A 19189-nucleotide genomic window follows, 5' to 3' on the forward strand; every position below is an offset into this window, starting at 1 on the left:
GGAAAAAAAATAAAAAGCAAAATAGTAATTTGTGTCCTTTAAACCTCTTAGTTTCTTTATTTTAAAAATATACATCATAGTACTTTGATAATACTATAAGAAATCTTAAAAATTGATGTATATTTATAAAATGAATAAAAGAAAGAAGGCAATAAGAAATATATCCAGATTAAGCAAATCATTGACTTAATAACAACACAGCATTTCTGGAAAGAGATAACAGTATGAGAAAAAGGAAGACATTAAGGGAATCCACACAGATACAAGGCCGAAACTAAAGTACATAGAGGGAGCAAGTGTTCTTATTTAAATTAGAGATGACTGGGATATCTAAAATTTAACATTGCTTCTTGTGCATAAAGAAAATCTCCATTCTCAAGGACTAACAATAATTTAATAGAACAGCAATCTTATGACTGAGAATTAAAATGCTGGTCCAGCTCTCTAAAGCATCTGTTGATCACAACAGGGTCTATAAGTATAATAAATGTCAAAATCACAAGTTTCAGCTCAAGCTACAAAATCCTATTTATTCCTAACTTCCTGTTTATTCCTAACATCACAGCCATTCTTCTAGTGTGTTTTACTTAGCAGACAATGCCAGAACCTGAGAGAGCATCAGCCTGACTGCTTTAATCATGTGTTGAAATAGTCGTTTACCTTCCCTTTAACAATACCATACTGATGTCTTTCGCCATCCATCTAATAAATGTACATAGTACTTATAATCAAACATATGAAAAATAGAGAAGTTTTAAAAAGCATTCTTTTCATGTTTCTGCCTAGTTTTTAATGGAATATATTTTATATAAAATCTTTCTTGCCAAATTGAAAACACTAACATACAGATGTTCTTTAACCTCAAATAAGAAACTTAGCAAGAGTGGCAGACTACAGGAAAAACCATCCTGATCGTTAAACCAAAGCAATAAAATGCTCTAAATTTATCCCTAATTTCACAGATAGGCTTGCTTCTGAAAACAGTACAGTATTTCACTGTAGGTTTTTTTTAGGTTATTGCTGTACTATTATTAATCCTCATAGAACAAATGCCCAATGTATCAAGGCTAAATTCATATGAATCAAAGAGACCACTCTGTCAATGAACAAAAACAACTGTTCGTTCTGTCAGCAACTATTTTGACTGGCACAAGCACAATGCTGTCCAAAAAAATTTTCTGTAATGATAGTAATGTTCCATACCTGTGCTGTCTAATGTGGAAGCTACTAGTCACATGTAGCTCCTGAACATTTCAAATGTGGCTAATGCAATTAATAAATTGTTTATTTTAGTTCATTTTAATTGATTTATATTTAAAGTGCCACACATGAATAGTGGCTACCATATTTTACAGCATAGACTTAGGGTTTTCAAAATTCCCCACATCAAAAACAACGTGCTTTATGGTCTGTCTCCAAAAGTTTGGTGGATGGTGCAGTTTCCTTGTCTTCTCTGTTCAATAAAAAAATACAAATGGTATCATAAGGCTTTCTGCTAATGTCTCATTCTAAAAATTTGTATTTTACTTTTCTAAGGTGTAGTTCCAGATAATTTGAAGAGGTTGGCCAATAACGGTTGAAATCTGAAGATACTATCCCCGGTCTAGTGCAAGTCCAATCACTTTATTCATAAGGACAATAAAAGCATGTTTCAAGATGCCTCAAAAACTACAAAAACAATTTTTATTTTCAGTTAGATTTAGAAAATGGACAAATTCAGATACAAAAAGATGAATCTGTACTGAAGTTTTACGGGGATTTAATGACCGCTTTTAATCTACCCCTCAAATTGTTTCTTTCCAAACATGTCTACATTTTTCACAATCTCAGTAACACATTAACAAAACAATTTTTACTTAGCAAGGAACTTAAATTTAAGTATATAAAGACTTAAAATAGTCTAACATAATAGGTTTCATACATATATTACCTTCAGATTGAAAATCTTTCAGTGATACCGTGAGAGGTTTGTCTTTTCCCTGATGATTCTTTCTTTTATCTTTTTTATTCATAACCTTTGCCTGAGTTGAAGCATTTTCAGCATTCTCATACTCCTAAAAAGAATTACCAACAATAATTAAACTTGGTTCACACTGGTAAAAAAATCAACATACCATTATAGCTAACATACTAAAGTTTTATTTTTATTTTTTATTTTTTTTTAAGATTTTATTTATTTATTTGACAGAGATAGAGACAGCCAGCGAGAAATGGAACACAAGCAGGGGGAGTGGGAGAGGAAGAAGCAGGCTCCTAGCGGAGGAGCCTGATGTGGGGCTCGATCCCACAACGCCGGGATCACACCCTGAGCCAAAGACAGACGCCCAACTGCTGTGCCACCCAGGCGCCCCTAAAGTTTTATTTTTTAAAGGTAAACTGCAAATTAAAAAAAAATCAATACTTGAAGCTAGCCAAATTGCATAAGAGGATAGCTCTTTTTTTTAGAGAGAAAGCACACACTCAGCTGGGGAGGCGCAAAGAGAGAGGGAGAGAGAAGATCTTAGGCAGGCTCCATTCTCAACACAAAGCCCCATGCAGGGCTGGATCTCATGACTCTGAGACCATGACCTGAGTGAAATCAAGAGTCAGACACTTAACTGACAGAGCCACCTAGGCGCCCCAGGATAGCTGTTTTTTATTTGTATACTCAATCTCTTGCCTCTTAAACATTAAAATAAAAACAAAAAGCTATACCCCATGGTTTATAACCTCTCCTAGTTGCCACTTCTTCTTTATTTTGGGACCAAACTTAAGACCATCATCTATAGTCAATTTCCTTTCTCACGACCTCTGCCAAATCTGGCCTCCCCTCTTCCCCGCCACTAAAATTACAGTCAACCTCCCCCACAATGCCATATCCAAAGACATTTTTTCAAACACCTCTTGATTTTATCAATACACTCTGACTACTCTTTAGTCTCCTTCACTGGTTTCTCATTTCCAAATTCTTCTCACCATTATTCCATTCTTAAGCTATTCTTTTGCTTTATACTCATTGTTCCTCAAAGTTTAAAGTTCTTCCTTATACACTGATGATTTTTGTATGTACAGACAGCTCAACTGGACTGTTCAGTAAGCATCGCCAAACTAAATATGTTCGTCCTGCCTTGTCTACTGGATCCTACAGAAAGTACCTTGTTTAATGCCGCCATCACCTACACAACTGTGTAGACTAGAAACGTGCATCACCTCTGTCTGCTCTTCCTGCAGACTTTATATGCAAATTAGTTACAAGGTCTTGTGGAGTTTATCTCCTGAAGATCTCTCTTATATCTGTTCTCTTCTCTACAGACCTTCCGTCATTTCCTTTTCTTCTTTTGCTGGACACTGCAACACCCTCTAATTTTAGCCCCTCAATCCATCTTCTACATGGATACAGCATGAGTTTCTAAAATGAAAACCTGTAATCAACCTAAAAGATAAAAATATTCAATAGTTCTCTGCCAAGAGATTTACAAAGCCCAATCTCCTTAGCCTGGGCCATGAGACTCTTTATATCCTATCCTTCAGAAAGCGTCTCTAGCAACTCCAAATCAAAGGTGCTATACTCTTTCACAGGCACATATCCTGTACACTTGCCACTCCTTCCCTGACGATGCCTCCTTTCTCTGGCCTACACTGTGACTTTTCAATACACCTAGAAGACTCCTCTTTAAGAATCCTTTTCTAACACCCATCCCCATCAAAGGCAAAGAAAATTCTTCCATATTTCTGAATTCCCACTGCACTGAGAACATTCATCTCTCAATGCTATACACAGTAATTATATGTATGTCTCCCTCCACTAAACTCAAGGACTAGGAACTTTATCTTTCTATTATGTGCCTTGTACATTTTGGCTATTCAAAAAAATATTTGGCAAATGAGTCATAGAACAGAATAGAAAGTGCCATCCCAGGGGTGCCTAGGTGGCTCAGTCAGTTTTAAGCGCCCAACTCGATTTTGGCTCAGGTCATGATCTCAGGGTGGTGAGATTGAGTCCCACATCGGGCTGCACACTCAGTGGGGAGTCTGAGATTCTTTCCCTCTGAACCTCCTCTCCCTGTGTGCTCTCTCTCTCTCTAAAATAAACAAATCTTTAAAAAAAAGAAAGAAAATGCCATCCCAAGCTTTAGTTCCTAAAAAACTCTTACACTACAATAATTATTTTGTTGAAATATTGACTTAAAACTCAATGACTACGTTAATGCAATCACATCAAACTAACCATTGCATACAACAGGAGTTCCTCCCTTCTCTGAAAGTCATTATTGTCTGATAGAACCAATGCTTTGGGGTAGCAGGCCTATGACCGTGCCAAGAAAACTGGCTGGGAGCATGATATTTTATCAGCACCATCTTCTCTACTCCTCCTCCAAAGATACAGCTAGTTCTTTTAGCTTTAGAATCTAGACGTATATCTCACAACAATAAATCATCATTATATGATAATACTCTATTTGATAAATTTCATCTCTGAATTAAGCAAGTCAGGGGGACTTTTTTAAAATACTTTTCCAGTAAAACTTGGAAGCCCACTTAAATAATTAAATAATAGTAAAGCTAACTGTATTCATTTTTCTAATTGCCAACTTTGTGCTTAAATGGGCAACTAACAATAAGGATCATAGTTATTCTTGATTATTCAGTATAACAGGAATAGGGACATGGAAAATGAAACTAACACATATAATGTACAAAGTCTTTCATCCTCTTCCCTTGAACTACAAGTAAAAAGGAAAATCATCTGCTCTTTTAATTCCTCTCTTTCCTTCATCTTAAGTGAAGGAGCTAGTGTACAATGACATAGTCTAAAGGCCCTTAAGCATGACCAGGGTCACTTATGATCAACTACAATCACAAACTGAATACATTCTATAGACCAAAAAAATTTCCAATGCATGTAAAGGACTAAAATGTCAAATTATATGAAAATAATAAATGCTCAATTTAAATATAGAAACTGGAAGCCAACACTACCTTTTACTTAAATGTTTCTATAGTTTCAAGCTGTACAATGCACTTCAGCACATAGTCCAATATCACAGCTTAGATAAAATTCAGAGTTCACAAGGCCAAAACAACAGAAATGGCCTCCCATTTAGTCAATTGTTGTATATCTCCAGCAGAGGGTCTTTTAATGGATGCCCCTGTACTCATATTTGCTTAAAATTTTAAATCTGCTTATTTCCTGTGTTTACTTAAAATAAGTTAAAATAAATCATCTGCTATGAATTTCATTTACTCTTTTCCCTTTGTCTTGGGTGGATGAATTTCTTAAGGAAACCTTCCAAATCACCAAAGTTCAGTCTGTTGCCTTTCAAAACCTAGGGAGTAATCTTATTATAAAAACTTTGCAACCGGGGCACCTGGATGGCACAGTCGGTTGAGCGCCCAACTCTTGGCTTCCACGCAGGTCATGGTCTCGGGGTCATGGGATGGAGCCCCATGTTGGGTTCCGTGCTCAGCATAGTCTGCTTGGGACTTTCTCTCCCTCTGCTCCTCCTCCCCAACCCCACTCCCTCTTAAATAAATCTTTTTAAAAATTTATTTTAAATAAACCTCATAATGATATTTTGTTACAATGGTGAATTTTTAGGACAAGTTTTAATGGAGAACTTTTATACAAACTTCAGGAAGGCTGGTCCTAACCTCTGACTACTTAAACTTCTAAAATATCTAAATCAATAAATGTGTAAATACCTTTTTGTGTTCTTCATATTCTAATTTACTTAGCAACAGTGCCTTCTCAAGATCTGCTTCAAACATTTCAGATGTCAGCTAAAACAAAAAGAAAGTTTCACAATTATGCCACACTAGCTAAATAACCATGACAATATATACAGGAAAGGAAAACAAATACATTAAAAAACAATCTGGGTTCTCCAAAGTTATCTATCCATGTCAAAGTAGGGAACTCTGTATTTTATTTTATCGAAGATACCAAAGCAAACTTCCAATTTTGAGGTTTCTATGTCCTTATTCACTGTCAATTATATATTGTATATCACATAATTTTTTTCTTTAGTAAAAAAAAAAAATTACAAAGAAACTGACACTGTATTAGGGGTCAATGATGATATCCAGTTTAGGACACAGAAAATTATAATAGTGATTACTACTCAAAAATGTAATACTGAAAAATAGCTAAGTGAACATTATAAAACACACCATTTCCTTAATATAAAATAACCCACAGGTACAGAAATTTTAAATAAGGTGACCAAATGTTCTGGTATATCTCCAATGTTACAGAATAATTATTTAAAGCGCAACTTTTTACTTCCATCCTTTTGTTTGGTTGTCCTACCTTTAAGGTCATCTAACACAATAAAAAAAATGATTATTTAATTTGTGATCTATTTTTGGCTCCTCTTTCCCACCACTCAATATCATCCTAACTTCTTACAGTCTAGCTCCTACTACTGCCCTCTAATCAAATTACTTTCCAAAACTGCCAGACAGAATTGCTATGGTAGGTGAATGAGACTTCAGGTTTCCACCGTTGGAGATACGGTTATGTCTGCAGCTGAAAATAGGAGCGTTGCAACATGACGGCAGTAAACTTCCTGGATTTGTGTACATAGATGTGTCAACCTATGTGGACTAGATAACAGAGGCACAAATTTAGTGGACATGTCTACTGCTTGTCCAGAATTCCTTCCTTTATTCCTGTGAATAACTATACTTCACCCCCATGTCCTGTGATTCTAGTAGGACAGCCAATCACATAACCCTGTATACCACCCAACACCAAACCCACACAAACATCCAAGCTACAATCATCAACGACAGGGCAGTGGCAAGGGATCCAACTCTTTTTTGATGCCCTAGGAATTAAATTTTTAGAACAAACACAAAGCGAGTGGGGTCTGACCATCTGACACGACAGCCTCTACAAGTGAGTGTACTAGTTCTACCAGTCACATCTCTAAAGCACTCCAGATTCTTAGCTTCCATCTCCCCCAAGGCACATTTGTTTAGTTCTTAATTCAAATCCGTGAATCCTTTCAACAAATGACTTTTGCCAACAGTAATCAGAATTATTTCTATTGCTTAATGACAAAAAAATCTAAAACAGAAACCGACTCCAAAAAAGGAGTGAAGTATTTCCAAGGGATAACTCAAAAATTAGAAAAATGTTAACAATGGACACCAGGAACTAAAGCTTTTATTCCTAACCAAGTTATCCCCTTGAAAGCATCTCATCTAAACCTACACTAAGACAATAAAAAGAAGGGGGAAAAGATTAGGTTTATCACAGAAAAAAAAAGTAATCTCAGAGAAAAATGCAATTAGAATTAAAATGGTAAATAAGGGTATGTAGCATTAGAAAATAAGGCTAAACCCAGAGCAAATTGTACATATTTCTGTAAAACTAAAACAAATTGAAGAATTAATCCAAATTAGTACTAATCAAGAAAAAGTAATAACCTTTCAAATATTTATAATATAAAAGGATATTCAAAAACAATATGTTATAAAGTAAAAAAAGAACTGGTTTCATGTTATCGTTACACAAAAAAATTTACATCAGTGCCTGGCTGGCACAGTCAGTTGAGCGTCAGACTCTTGGTTTCAGCTCAGGTTGTGATCTCAGGGTCATGGCACCAGGCCCCAAGTCAGGCTCCACACTTAGTGCAGAGTCTGCTTGGGACTCTCTCTCCCTCTGCTCCTCCCCTCACCCCTGCACACCCTCCCTCTCTAAAATAAATAAATCTTAAAAAAAATCAAGTTTACATTAATTTCTCCACCTAAACTCAAAGCAAACTGAGTATAAAATATTTCTTTATAAGTCAAGCCAAGAAGTCATCCCAACCCAGAAAAAGTAACAAAACTACTTAAGTTTATTGTGATCAAAGCTGGTTCAATTTACCACTAAATTTTTAATCCATATTAATGACATTTAACATTTATAGAAAGGGCATTTAATGTTATTTCCAATATGTTAAATATTCTGACCGATATTCCAAAAATAAGTTAATAGACAGGAGAACAGGTTAGAGAGTTGGGAGTCTTGGAAGATGTCATTATTCTTTTTCCTATTAACTCAAGAACTTAAATATTAAAGTGGCTGATCCTAATAGCGTGATAAAAACTGAATTAAATGGAACTTTTAAAGTGAAAAATATGAGTCTCCTCAGCATTTGATTTTAAATGCAGCAGTTCAGAGCTTTTAATTTTTAACACAAACTAGCATACAAGGAAACACAAGTAGGCAAAAATGATTTAAGTTTCAAATTAAATCTTTAAAAACTAGAACAAATCTTCCAAAAATGTCCATATAATCAATCAGCCAATAAGATAATAGACAACATTCTATGTACTTTGCCTGTAGGGCTTTAAAGAAGCAGCATATACTTGGCTTTTGCCCTCAAAGAATTTCTACTCCAATTGGGAACAACACTAACACACACGAAGCACAGAAAATAGAATAAGACATTGAAAGCGCTACAAAAGTGGAGGAAAAAAACATACATAACAAATAAAATTCAGAGAAGAATATAGAAAAGACATTAAGTTTGTCTGTAAATGGTAGATACAATTTGGAAAGGTATAAAAAGGAATAGAAGAATTTCAAGAGGATAGAGCCAAGTGAACAAAGATATATTATAAATACATGTATTATGGGATACACAAAAGAAAGGGGATACCTCATAAAGTGTGAATTCGATACAAGAGAGATGTAGACAACACCCAGGCTCTGGGAGATCACACAGGTGGTTAATTTAAATTCCGATTCCATGTATGCTAACTGATCTTGGGCAAATTACATGACTTCTTTTTTTTTTTTTAAGATTTTATTTATTTATTTGACAGAGAGACAGCCAGCGAAAGAGGGAACACATGCAGGGGGAGTGGGAGAGGAAAAAGCAGGCTCCCAGCAGAGGAGCCTGATGCGGGGCTCGATCCCAGAATGCCGGGATCACGCCCTGAGCCGAAGGCAGACGCTTAACGACAGCCACCCAGGTGCCCCAAATTACATGACTTCTATAAATGTGAGTTTCTCCATATATATAAAGGAAATAGAAATATCAACCTTACAGGGTAGTTTTAAGGATTTAAAGCTATTAGTACATGTAAAGTGCCTAACCCAGTGCCTGCCTGGCACAAGACTTACACACAGAGTATTGGAATTCCCCTCCTCTACGCTGGAGAATAGTGGAAAATGAGGTTGCTTAGGTGGGCTAGAATTAGATTCCCAGCACTCCCTAAAAATTAGGGACTCAGGACAGATGAAAGAGAATTGCTGACAAAAGTAATTTTAAAGAAGTAAACTGGAACATCAGAAAAATGAAGGCTTAGAATCAATGTGTTTGGCTAACCCTCTGTAATCTCAGCATATAGAAACCTGAACCAGAACATAAGAGTGCAGAACATAAAGAAGGCTCTATCTTAGGAAAGAATGACCAAATTTTGGAACACTGATTGAATATGAAATATGAAAGAAGAATGAATCAAAGATAAGATTTTTGATCTTAGATAATAGGGAGAATGGTAGCACAAGACAAACAATAAGAAAGAGAAAGAAAACATGAGTATGGTGACGAACATAACATAATAAAAATTATTATTTAAAAAAAATGAATCTAAATTCTCTGAACATATCTTACAGTATTAATTAATCATAAGACTACAATAAATACAGTTGTGAACCTAATTCATCAGTAACGTGTACAGGCAGAACTGGGGGGGGGGGCGCAGTCTGAGCCTAAAAGACAGGTACCAGGCAAGAAAATACAAAAACTACCAAGATTTTTAAAAAGTATCTTCTTTTAAGTCTGCAAATTAAGAATTCCTCATCATTTATGGCAGGAGGAGGAAAGGAAGACAAGGAGGAACTAGCAGGCACTACAATGCCTACTAGATTGAATAAGATACTTAACATGTGCCCAAGATGAAGTACTTCAGATCCCTTCCCACGTGGCTTCTTCACAGCCTCCTACTCCCCATCTAGTAGTACGACATTCTTTTTTCTATTTAAACAAACCTATAGGTCAAGGGCTTATGATCAGTTAATGAGTATGAAGAACCAATGAAAAATGGGAAGGCCAGGAAATTTTTTGGAACTAGATTTTAAAAAATTAATTTGTAAGTCTAAGTACCATAACAATTTTACCCATTTTACACATCCAAGCAAAACAAATTCCAAATGAAGAGTTACTCCTCATTTCCCACAGGCATCATGGGAACAGGATTTGGTAATACAACACACAGCATCATTCTGCAGACATCTAACGCTTGCGGCCAACTGTTTCTTTAGCTACAATGGCAGCAGTGCCCTGTGGTCCTCTAACTCCATGAACCTCAGAGTGTGGACCACGTATTTTTCACTAATTTGGAAAGCAGAATTATTTTTCCAGAAATCTTCTAATAGTCTTATTGGACGTTATGATTTTAAAGGCTGTCAACGTTCTACAAAAATTGGACCTGTGTGTACACACTAATTATCAGGTTCAGCTTATTTCAGTTAATGCACCTTCATGTCTTCTGAGCGTTGTTCACATTTTTTATATCTGCATTTTTGTTGTATGCTTTATTATGTCTCCCAAGTAACAAAAATGGTTCAATGATTTACTGAAGGATTAAAAGTAGGAATGAAAACAGAACTGTAAATAATGCTACTTATTTAAAAAAAACATGAATTTTTAAATGAACAGAACTCCAATACAGTGAATATAGAACATAAATTTGTATGTGTCAGGATAAGTATGATATCACATAAGCAGCTGAAAAGGAAAATTATAAGTGGAAAATTAAGATGGTGAGCATTTGAAATTTTGATTTATTGAGTCAATCTATTTGTTCCTAGCTGCTTGCTAAGAAACATGGTCAGACCAGTGGCCTGAAGACACCACGGTTTTTGTTTCACTTTCAAAGTACAATGACTTGTATGAGTCTTTCCAGAAAAAGCACCACATAATGCTTTTTCCAGAACAAAAGTGATGAATTTTGTTGCTAAAGAAAGAGCCAAAAAATACAGAGAACTCCTTACACAGAAACAGGAGCAAGTCAAAGAACTGCCAAGGGACTTATTATACCAGCCATGAGGTTAATGACAAATATCATAATCACAAACAAACGAAAAACAGAACAAGCTATTGGCAAAACACGTTTATCAGATGGACTGGAGGATTCAATATACAAGAACAATTACTATTGTGCACATGCTAGCTGATATTTCACTTCAGAGCTGGGCAAAACCAGTGATGTGTGAAGTTTGAATCAATAAGAGGAAGAAATACACAATAAAATTTTATCGGTTTATCACTAAAAATCCATGAGAAGAAATTTTTCTATTCAGTTAATTTTTTTTTGAGCCATGATGCAGACTTATAGAAAGGTACACTGGAATCAGCAATATCAATGTATCGTGAATAAAGGAGAACAACATCTACACAGAAGTTTATTCCCAGGCAAAAGATACTGGTGAACAGTATAGTATGTCTCTTGATCTTAATCCAATATTAAAAGAAGTGGTAAAAATTATAACTATAATTAAATCAAAGCCATGGCCTATTCATCTTTTTTAAAAACGGCTTTCCTGAGATATAATTTGCATATTTCATATATCACATAAAATTCACTCATTTCAGGTATGAAGCAAATACCTCCTTTTGATGCATACAACTCTGCAAAGAAATAGGAAATCTAAGATTATCTTTCCACTCGGAAGTGTGCTAGGACAGATCCGTGTCTATCAAATGGAAAATGAGATACAACACTAATAGTGATTAAAGATTATCTCTACAATTTCTAGCAGCTTTCATAGCATACTTCAGCAAAACACACAGTATCTTGAATAGTCTGAACCTATCCTTTCAATTATCAATATGTCACAACCTTTAATGTTAAGGAAAAGATAAGAATTAAGATCAAAATGTGGTCCAGGCAGTTTGTCCCTATCGGTCTTTTAATGAGTAAGCTCAACTATTTATATTTATTAAACAAAATGTCTATTATTCTTTTTTATACCTTATTTCAAAGGCTCCCTTGCATCTTCCTTGACTTTGTAACTTTTGCTTATATGGACCAGGTTTAATTTTTTTTCTTCAACTGATTTAAAATTCATAGAATGAAAAGTCGTGTGAATAAATTGTTCTCTTTAAATTAATAAAAGTCACACTTGGAACTATGTATCTTTTTATCAATATGAAAAATTTTAAATACCTACTGGCTCCTCCAACCTATTTCCTTCCTAATTTTTGTATTCAAAAACAGAGATTTCACTTTAGACAAATTCTTCATGTGAGTCAGTTTCTCTTTAATAAGGATTTACAGGGGGCGCCTGAGTGGCTCAGTCATTAAGCGTCTGCCTTCGGCTCAGGGCGTAATCCCAGGGTCCTGGGATCGAGCCCCTGCATCGGGCTCCCTGCTCTGCTGGGAGCCTGCTTCTTCCTCTCCCACTCCCACTCCCCCTGCTTGTGTTCCCTCTCTTGCTGGCTGTCTCGCTCTCTCTGTCAAATAAATAAATAAAATCTTTAAAAAAAATAAGCATTTACAATCACTACTTAGAGTTAATTCTGCACTAAACTAGCTTCAGTACTTGCCACTGGTGATTCCCAATTGTTGTGCTCTTTATTTAGATTTGCCTTTTAATTGGCAGGAGCATATCTCAGGAAAGTTTGCAGAAAGGCTAATGGCAGTATGCCTCCTTAGCCCTTGCATGTCTGGAAATGTATTTCTTTAGACTTCACAAAAATGGCACCTTGGCTAGATATGAAACTCTTGGTCCTAGCATTCCAATTCTGGCATTTAAAGTAGCCAGTCTGATTTTTCATCCTGTTTTCTCCCATGTATATATATGTATACACAGTACTATTTCCTTGTCTCTCATTCTTAAAATTACAAACTTTTAAAAAGTTTTCCCAAAGAAGTCTTTAAAAAAGGCTTAAGTTCTTTCAAACTCAGATTCGAGTACTTCACTTAGCTTAGGAAAATTTCTATCAATATTATCTTTAACGACTGCCTGTATTCTGCTTGTTGTAGGGACACTAATTATGCTTCTGTTGGATTTCAGTTCCAATCTATCATGTTGATTTTATTGGCAAAAGATATCTCAAATTTTCCTTTATACAACTGACTCAATTTTCTTCAGTGTATAGCCTGTTCTTTAGTCTAATGAAATTTTTAATTCTGCTATGATTTTATTTCCCCAATTTTTATTTCACCCACTTCCCTCCCTTTTCAGTTTCTCTCGGCCACTTTTTCATCTCAGTCTACCACCTCACCTTATTATATAACGTTACTAATCTTGACTTTTACAAAATGTTCTAGCCCCTGGGTTTTCATTAAGGCAAAAGAACAGGTGCTGTCTACAATCAACTTCTGCTTCCTGTAATAAATCTTTTTCAAAGTATGCTTTCACTCTGGACACTAAGTACAATGTTCTTTTCCTTTCGTGGGGCCCAAAGTGCTCCAGTTGACATGAGATCAACTAAGACCCAGTGTTTGCTCACACGGAGATGTGGCCTCTTCACTGTCCACCTAGTTGCTGTGTGATGCAGCTCTCAGATTTCATGCTGAGGCTTAGCTGATGTAAACTTACATTATCGCCTTGGTGATTTAGGAGTAGGAAAGTTTGTCTTAGCAAAATTTCTCTTTTGTGTTTGAAATAAGTAGCCACATAACAAACAAGCTTTCTAATGCCATCTTTTTGTCTCAGCTCCCTAGATACTGGAATTTCTCATCATGTTGTTCCTTTACTGTGTCAGGGAGGACACCCACCATACTACGTGCTTTCTGCCTAGTTTAGTCTCTGCCTGGTTCTCCTTTTAAAATCTGTTATGCCGCACAGTAAAACAGCTTCCAGACGGCTTACCGTGAATCTGTTTCAAGGCCTGCCCTTACCTATTCTTCACTTATCAGGATCATCATCCGAGGGTCTACTCTATTTCCCATGACCTTGATTATTTTCCTGCAAGTGAGAATTCCAAATACGGTACCAGGTTTTCCTAAGTGACCCAACAATAGTATATCCAGCAGAAGTTCTTTGAAGTTCCTGAGCCTGGGATAACATTCGTGTACAGGGTCAGGGCCAAGTCAACTATTTCCTTTTCATAATTACCTGGTCATTTTGGCAGCAATCAGTGGGGGCAGGAAGAAGGGCAATCAAGTATCTGTGCTCGAGTTCCCACATTACACGAAATTTATTTTGGTGCAAATTTGAGTAGTTTTCCTTCATTAATTTTCCAGTGCCCTTTGGGCCACTGGGAGAAATTCTCTCTGGTGAAGACACTGGTCAATTCTATTACTGTCTAAACAAGTACATCATTACATTTATACTTGTAAACCAGAAGAATCTGTCATAATGAATGCTGCAGAAGGAAAAAAGAAATAATCAAAAACTAGAGGGTTTAACACAAGATGATTTATCCAGTATACCACTGCCTGGAAATAACTGTTAAGCAGCATTTGTGCACAGCTCTCGTGTAATAATGGACGCTTGTGATGATGGGCCTAAGGCATTACAAAATCCTAACAAAAATGTTATAACTAATATAGTTTGTGTGTTCAGATTGCAGTTTAGTATACTCTAATTCTTTCAAAACTGGTAACCGAAGCATGATAGGTACAGCAACTCTACGTAGCCAAACATCTACTAGAACAATACCTCTTCCCAACAGATCAACTGACAGTTTAACAAGTAAGCAAAAAAATTACTATTCATTTCCCATACATACAGCATCTCCTAGAGTACATTCCACGCTTAGTATGTTATTTTCCTGAAGAGCACACACACCAAAAGAAACTGACTGGTCTTAAAAATTATCTATTTGATTTCATTAAATGATATTTATTTAATAGAGGCATAATGTATCATGTAAATAGGTTAAAGAAACTAACAAATGCCATAAACTATTTTACATCAAATTTGAAAAAGAGGGGTTCATGGGTGGCTTAGTTGGTTAAGTGTCTGCCTTCGGCTCAGGTCATGATCCTAGGGACCTGGGATCGAGCCCCGCATCAGGCTCCCTGCTCAGCGGGGAGTCTGCTTCTCCCTCTCCTTCTGCCCCTCTCCCCTGCCCATGCTCTTTCTCTCTCAAATAAATAAATAAAATCTAAAAAAAAAAAAAAACAAGTTGAAAAGGAAACCTCTCCCTTCAAAGTCTTTCTTTTTGAAGCAAAAGTGTGACTGAGTATTTCTAACAAGAGACCTTGGACCCTACAAATATTGATTTTTTTACTTGAAATAATTTAATCCTGTTATTCTACCTTCCTGATCTTTCCCTCATTTGTAAAAAGGCAGATGAATTGAAAACTCACAAAATAACTGCTTTGAATTCCCAAAGTTAACAAAACAATAAGTATATCAATTTTTTCCTAGTGGATGAAAAACAGAACCCCTTATTAAAAGCACAAAGACATGTGAATTAATCCAATACAAAATGCTCCTCAGAATAGTGGTGTCACAGACTCAGATGCACTGCCATTTAAAAAATGCATAAATTCACCGAAATACAAAGCAAAATAATTTGATTTACTTAGCTGTACCTGCTCATCTCTTTGCCTCCACTCTTGCCAATTTTCTTCTCGTGAATCCTTCTGCACTGGGTTTGGTAATGAAAGCTCATGTTGAGCATTACAAATGGCATGGGAGGATTTCTGGGGAATTTTCTTAAAGGCAAGATTCCTGAGCTACGAAACAAACAAACAAAAAGCATATCAAATTCAGTCTACCAATCCTGGAATACTAATGATTTTTTGGTAGGTTAAAAAATCAATAATATTTGTATACTTCTAAATATGATTCCTTTCATTATGCTAACTCTCAGAATCACTGTGTTTTTCTTAATCTTTGAAAAATGTTAATTTCGTCAATATTTAGATAATGTTGGTGAGTTTCTAACAATTTAATAAGTGAAAATGGATTGTATTCTATTATACCATCATTTTAATGATTCTGATTTACTTAAGTGAAGAAGTTTATAGGAGCAGAAAACAGGATAACAAGTGTGCTTTTGACTACGTTCTACACTTGAAACTATATGACGTTGTATAACTTCTGGTAAGCATAGCATAATGGATAAACTTGTCGAATCGCTATATTGTACACCTGAAATTAACATAGCATTGTGTGTCAACTACCCTCAAATAAAAGGAAAAATATTTTAATGGGGGTAATGATAATACAATTTACCATTCCAATTACCTTTACAGGGTTGTTGTGAGGAAGAAATGAGTCCATAGAGGCAGAGTACTTAAAAAGTGCCTTTCTTATAATTAACATTATGAGTTTAAGATATATATATATATATATATGATATTATATGTCAACTATACTTAGTTTTCAAAAAAGCACAATAATGGGATTCAAAGAGATTAAAGTTTAATGGCCTACAAATTTAAAAGCTTAAATAATAGGGAGAAAAGGTAGCTTATTCAACTATAGCAACTACTTTGCTAGTCCTTAAAAATATAGGGCCTAGTCCACAAAGTAACATGATGAGCTAAAACTGGACTGGCCAAACCACTCCCAACAACAGTATCACCACCATCACCACCACCACCTCTACCACCACCACCACCACCATCATCATCTGAGATGCAGTAGTTGAAACAAGAGAGAAAAAGAGAGGTTATTATGGATTGAATTGTAATCCCCCAAAAGATATGTCGTAGGCCTGAAACCCTCGGTGTCTGTGAATGTGACCTTATTTGGAAAATAAGATCTCACAGATGTAATCAAGGTATCTGTGACACGATTACACTGAATGACAGTGGGCCGTAATCCCATACAACTGTTGTCCCTATAAGAAGAGGTGAAGACACAGATACACAAAGAATGCCAAGTAACAGCAGAGGCAAAGACTGAAGTGACACAGCCACGAGCCAAGGAATGCCAAGGACTGACAGCCACAAGGGGCTAAGAAGAGCCTGGGAAGTATTCCATACAGTTTCAGAGAGCCTGGCCCTTGCAGACTCCTTGGTTTGGACTTCTGCTTACAGTGGGAGAGCAGACACAACTAGTTATAATTGTTACCTCATTTGCTTCACTCTGTTGCTGTTCCTTCTTTTTTCTTCTTTTTTCTCTCTTTTTCTCATTCGTAGTTGATTTGCTTGCTTGAGACTTTCCAGTATTTCGACCTTTGCCTTTTCCAGGCTCGGAATCAGAACCACTGCCACTATCTACTTGCAACAGGGCAAAACGAGAAGCGGTAGTGGGAACAGAACTAAGTACTGCTGAGGCCATTGTAAAGATTTCTATTTTAAAATACTTCTATCAAGAATAATTCCTGTAGGGAGGGAGAGGAGGGGGCAGATAAGTAAACATAATCAGTAAAATCTGTCTAGAACAATCTTACACACACACTTCTGACACTGGATTCAGTCATATTTGGATTCATACCCACAGTCCCACTGGCAATAACATTCTTTTTTAACTAGAGTAAACAACATAAAATTATATAATATAAAATAGAAAAAAGTAAATTGAGATTTCACAGACAACTATTGTTAAGACTATCACCAGTAAAATGTATTCATTTTTCCATATACGGTTTTCAAACATTCATGATTTTCTTCTTTTAAAGACCCTGCTGTAGTACATACATATTTACAGAGAACACCCTAAATCAGTACGGAGCAGTAGAACATTTTTGACCGCACACAGAGACCCTTAGTCCACCTCCATGTTAATCTTCAACCTTCAAGACAGGAAAAAAGGAGTAGAAAAAGAAGAACACTCTTATCATACACAAAATACTGCCTGAAGTTTGATTCTGGGTTCTGCTAATAAGTCACAGAACTGACAGCAGAACAGAGAATTTAAATTTCCTCAACCAAAGGAAACTTTTCAAAATCACCTTCCACGTTATCTTCTCCTTCACTAGTTTCAGTGTACCCTGAGAGACCTTTTAGACTTAAGATATTAAAGGTCCTACAGTAATATCTAACCCAAATCGTTAATCATTTAGTTTTACAGAGGAGGCAACTGGCCCTTGGACTGGGGAAGTGACTTGCCTAAGGTCGTTCTGCAAGTTAATGGCAGATTCACGACCTGAACCTAGGTTTGCTGAACCTTGCTCTCCAAGTTCAAAGTAAGAAGCCCTGTAACTACTAAAAGACTCGGTACTCTTTCCACTCAAAAAGAAACAGATTGTAAAACTCAGAAATTTGTTCATTTTTATTTTGAAAGGTATCAAATACACAACTGAAAAAAAATGTTTGTAAATAAATGAACACTCCAAGTACCCAGCACTAAGATTAAAAGAATTTTAACCCACCCTGTGCCTCTCCCCAACAGCATCCCAACTCCCCCTGGCCGGAGATAACTACTATCCTGATTTTTGTGTTAATCATTTGCTTTTCTTTATAGTTTTAACAAATCTGTCTTAAGCCACAGTGCTCCTATCCAACTAGCTAATGTCACTTCCAAAATATCCTCTTGTTTACACAGATTCCCCCCTATTCAGTGTGACATGGGACTATGCAAAAGTACAAATACTAGAAGTGAGGATCATTGAGGTCCATTTTATGAAGCTAACCACACACTACAGTTTTTAGGAGGGAACAAAAATGAAAAGCAGTTTTCCATCTTAACCTAAAAATCCAAAAATTATTTGGAAATCTTTGCATTTTTTGTTAAAAAAAAAAAGAAAACCAAAATAAAAGCTGATATATGAAGATGCCATCTAGTAGTTATTAAATAAAAGTACTTTTATTATAAATACCATGTTAAGACCTATTGCTCCTATGCTCAAAAATATGCAAATCAAGATAAAATACCATGACATATAGAAATGACATCATACTGATATATTATGACATATTTTTAGGCTTAAATCTTTGCTGCAAGCATGAGAATTAAGGCTTTGTAAGTTACTACAAGGGAGAAGATGTCACAAAGTGAAAAAGAAGTTCAAGACTCAAAAACATTATGGAAAGCATTAATTCTACTTCAACCTCAACATGCCATGTTAAAAATCCTTTAAGTTTTAGTTGCTTTGAGTACTTAAGGTACAATGATCCTACACAGTTGTTCGACAACTATTATTACATTTAATTTTAACTGTTGGGCCTATAAATTGCATGGGTTAGCCATTCACAAATATTCGACTCTCCCTGAAGGAGAATTATGCACCACTCTCCTACTGAATGGAGGCATGACCACGTGACTTATTTTGGTCAGTGAAATATAAGCTTCAAAAAGCTTTAAAAGCCAGAACATGGTTCCTGGTTCCATAATTGTTGAAGCATATGCTGAGAT

The 19189-nt window shown here is 35.9% G+C and overlaps 1 protein-coding gene across 2 annotated transcripts in view; it reads right to left on the minus strand.

Moving 5' to 3' along the window:
• Positions 1 to 17210, minus strand: part of GKAP1 (G kinase anchoring protein 1) — a 75712-nt gene extending 58502 nt beyond the window's left edge. For both annotated transcript variants that reach the window (XM_034646819.1, XM_034646818.1), the window contains exons 1-4: positions 16964 to 17210; positions 15475 to 15618; positions 5683 to 5760; positions 1931 to 2054 (exon numbers count right to left, since the gene is read on the minus strand). In XM_034646819.1, the coding sequence (XP_034502710.1) occupies positions 1931 to 2054; positions 5683 to 5760; positions 15475 to 15618; positions 16964 to 17173 (556 nt within the window). In that variant the 5' untranslated portion in view covers positions 17174 to 17210. The remainder of the gene's footprint in view (positions 1 to 1930; positions 2055 to 5682; positions 5761 to 15474; positions 15619 to 16963) is intronic.
• Between the last annotated feature and the right edge of the window lie 1979 nt (positions 17211 to 19189).

This window comes from Ailuropoda melanoleuca, chromosome 17, assembly GCF_002007445.2.
Source record: "Ailuropoda melanoleuca isolate Jingjing chromosome 17, ASM200744v2, whole genome shotgun sequence".
Classification (NCBI taxonomy): Eukaryota; Metazoa; Chordata; class Mammalia; order Carnivora; family Ursidae; genus Ailuropoda; species Ailuropoda melanoleuca.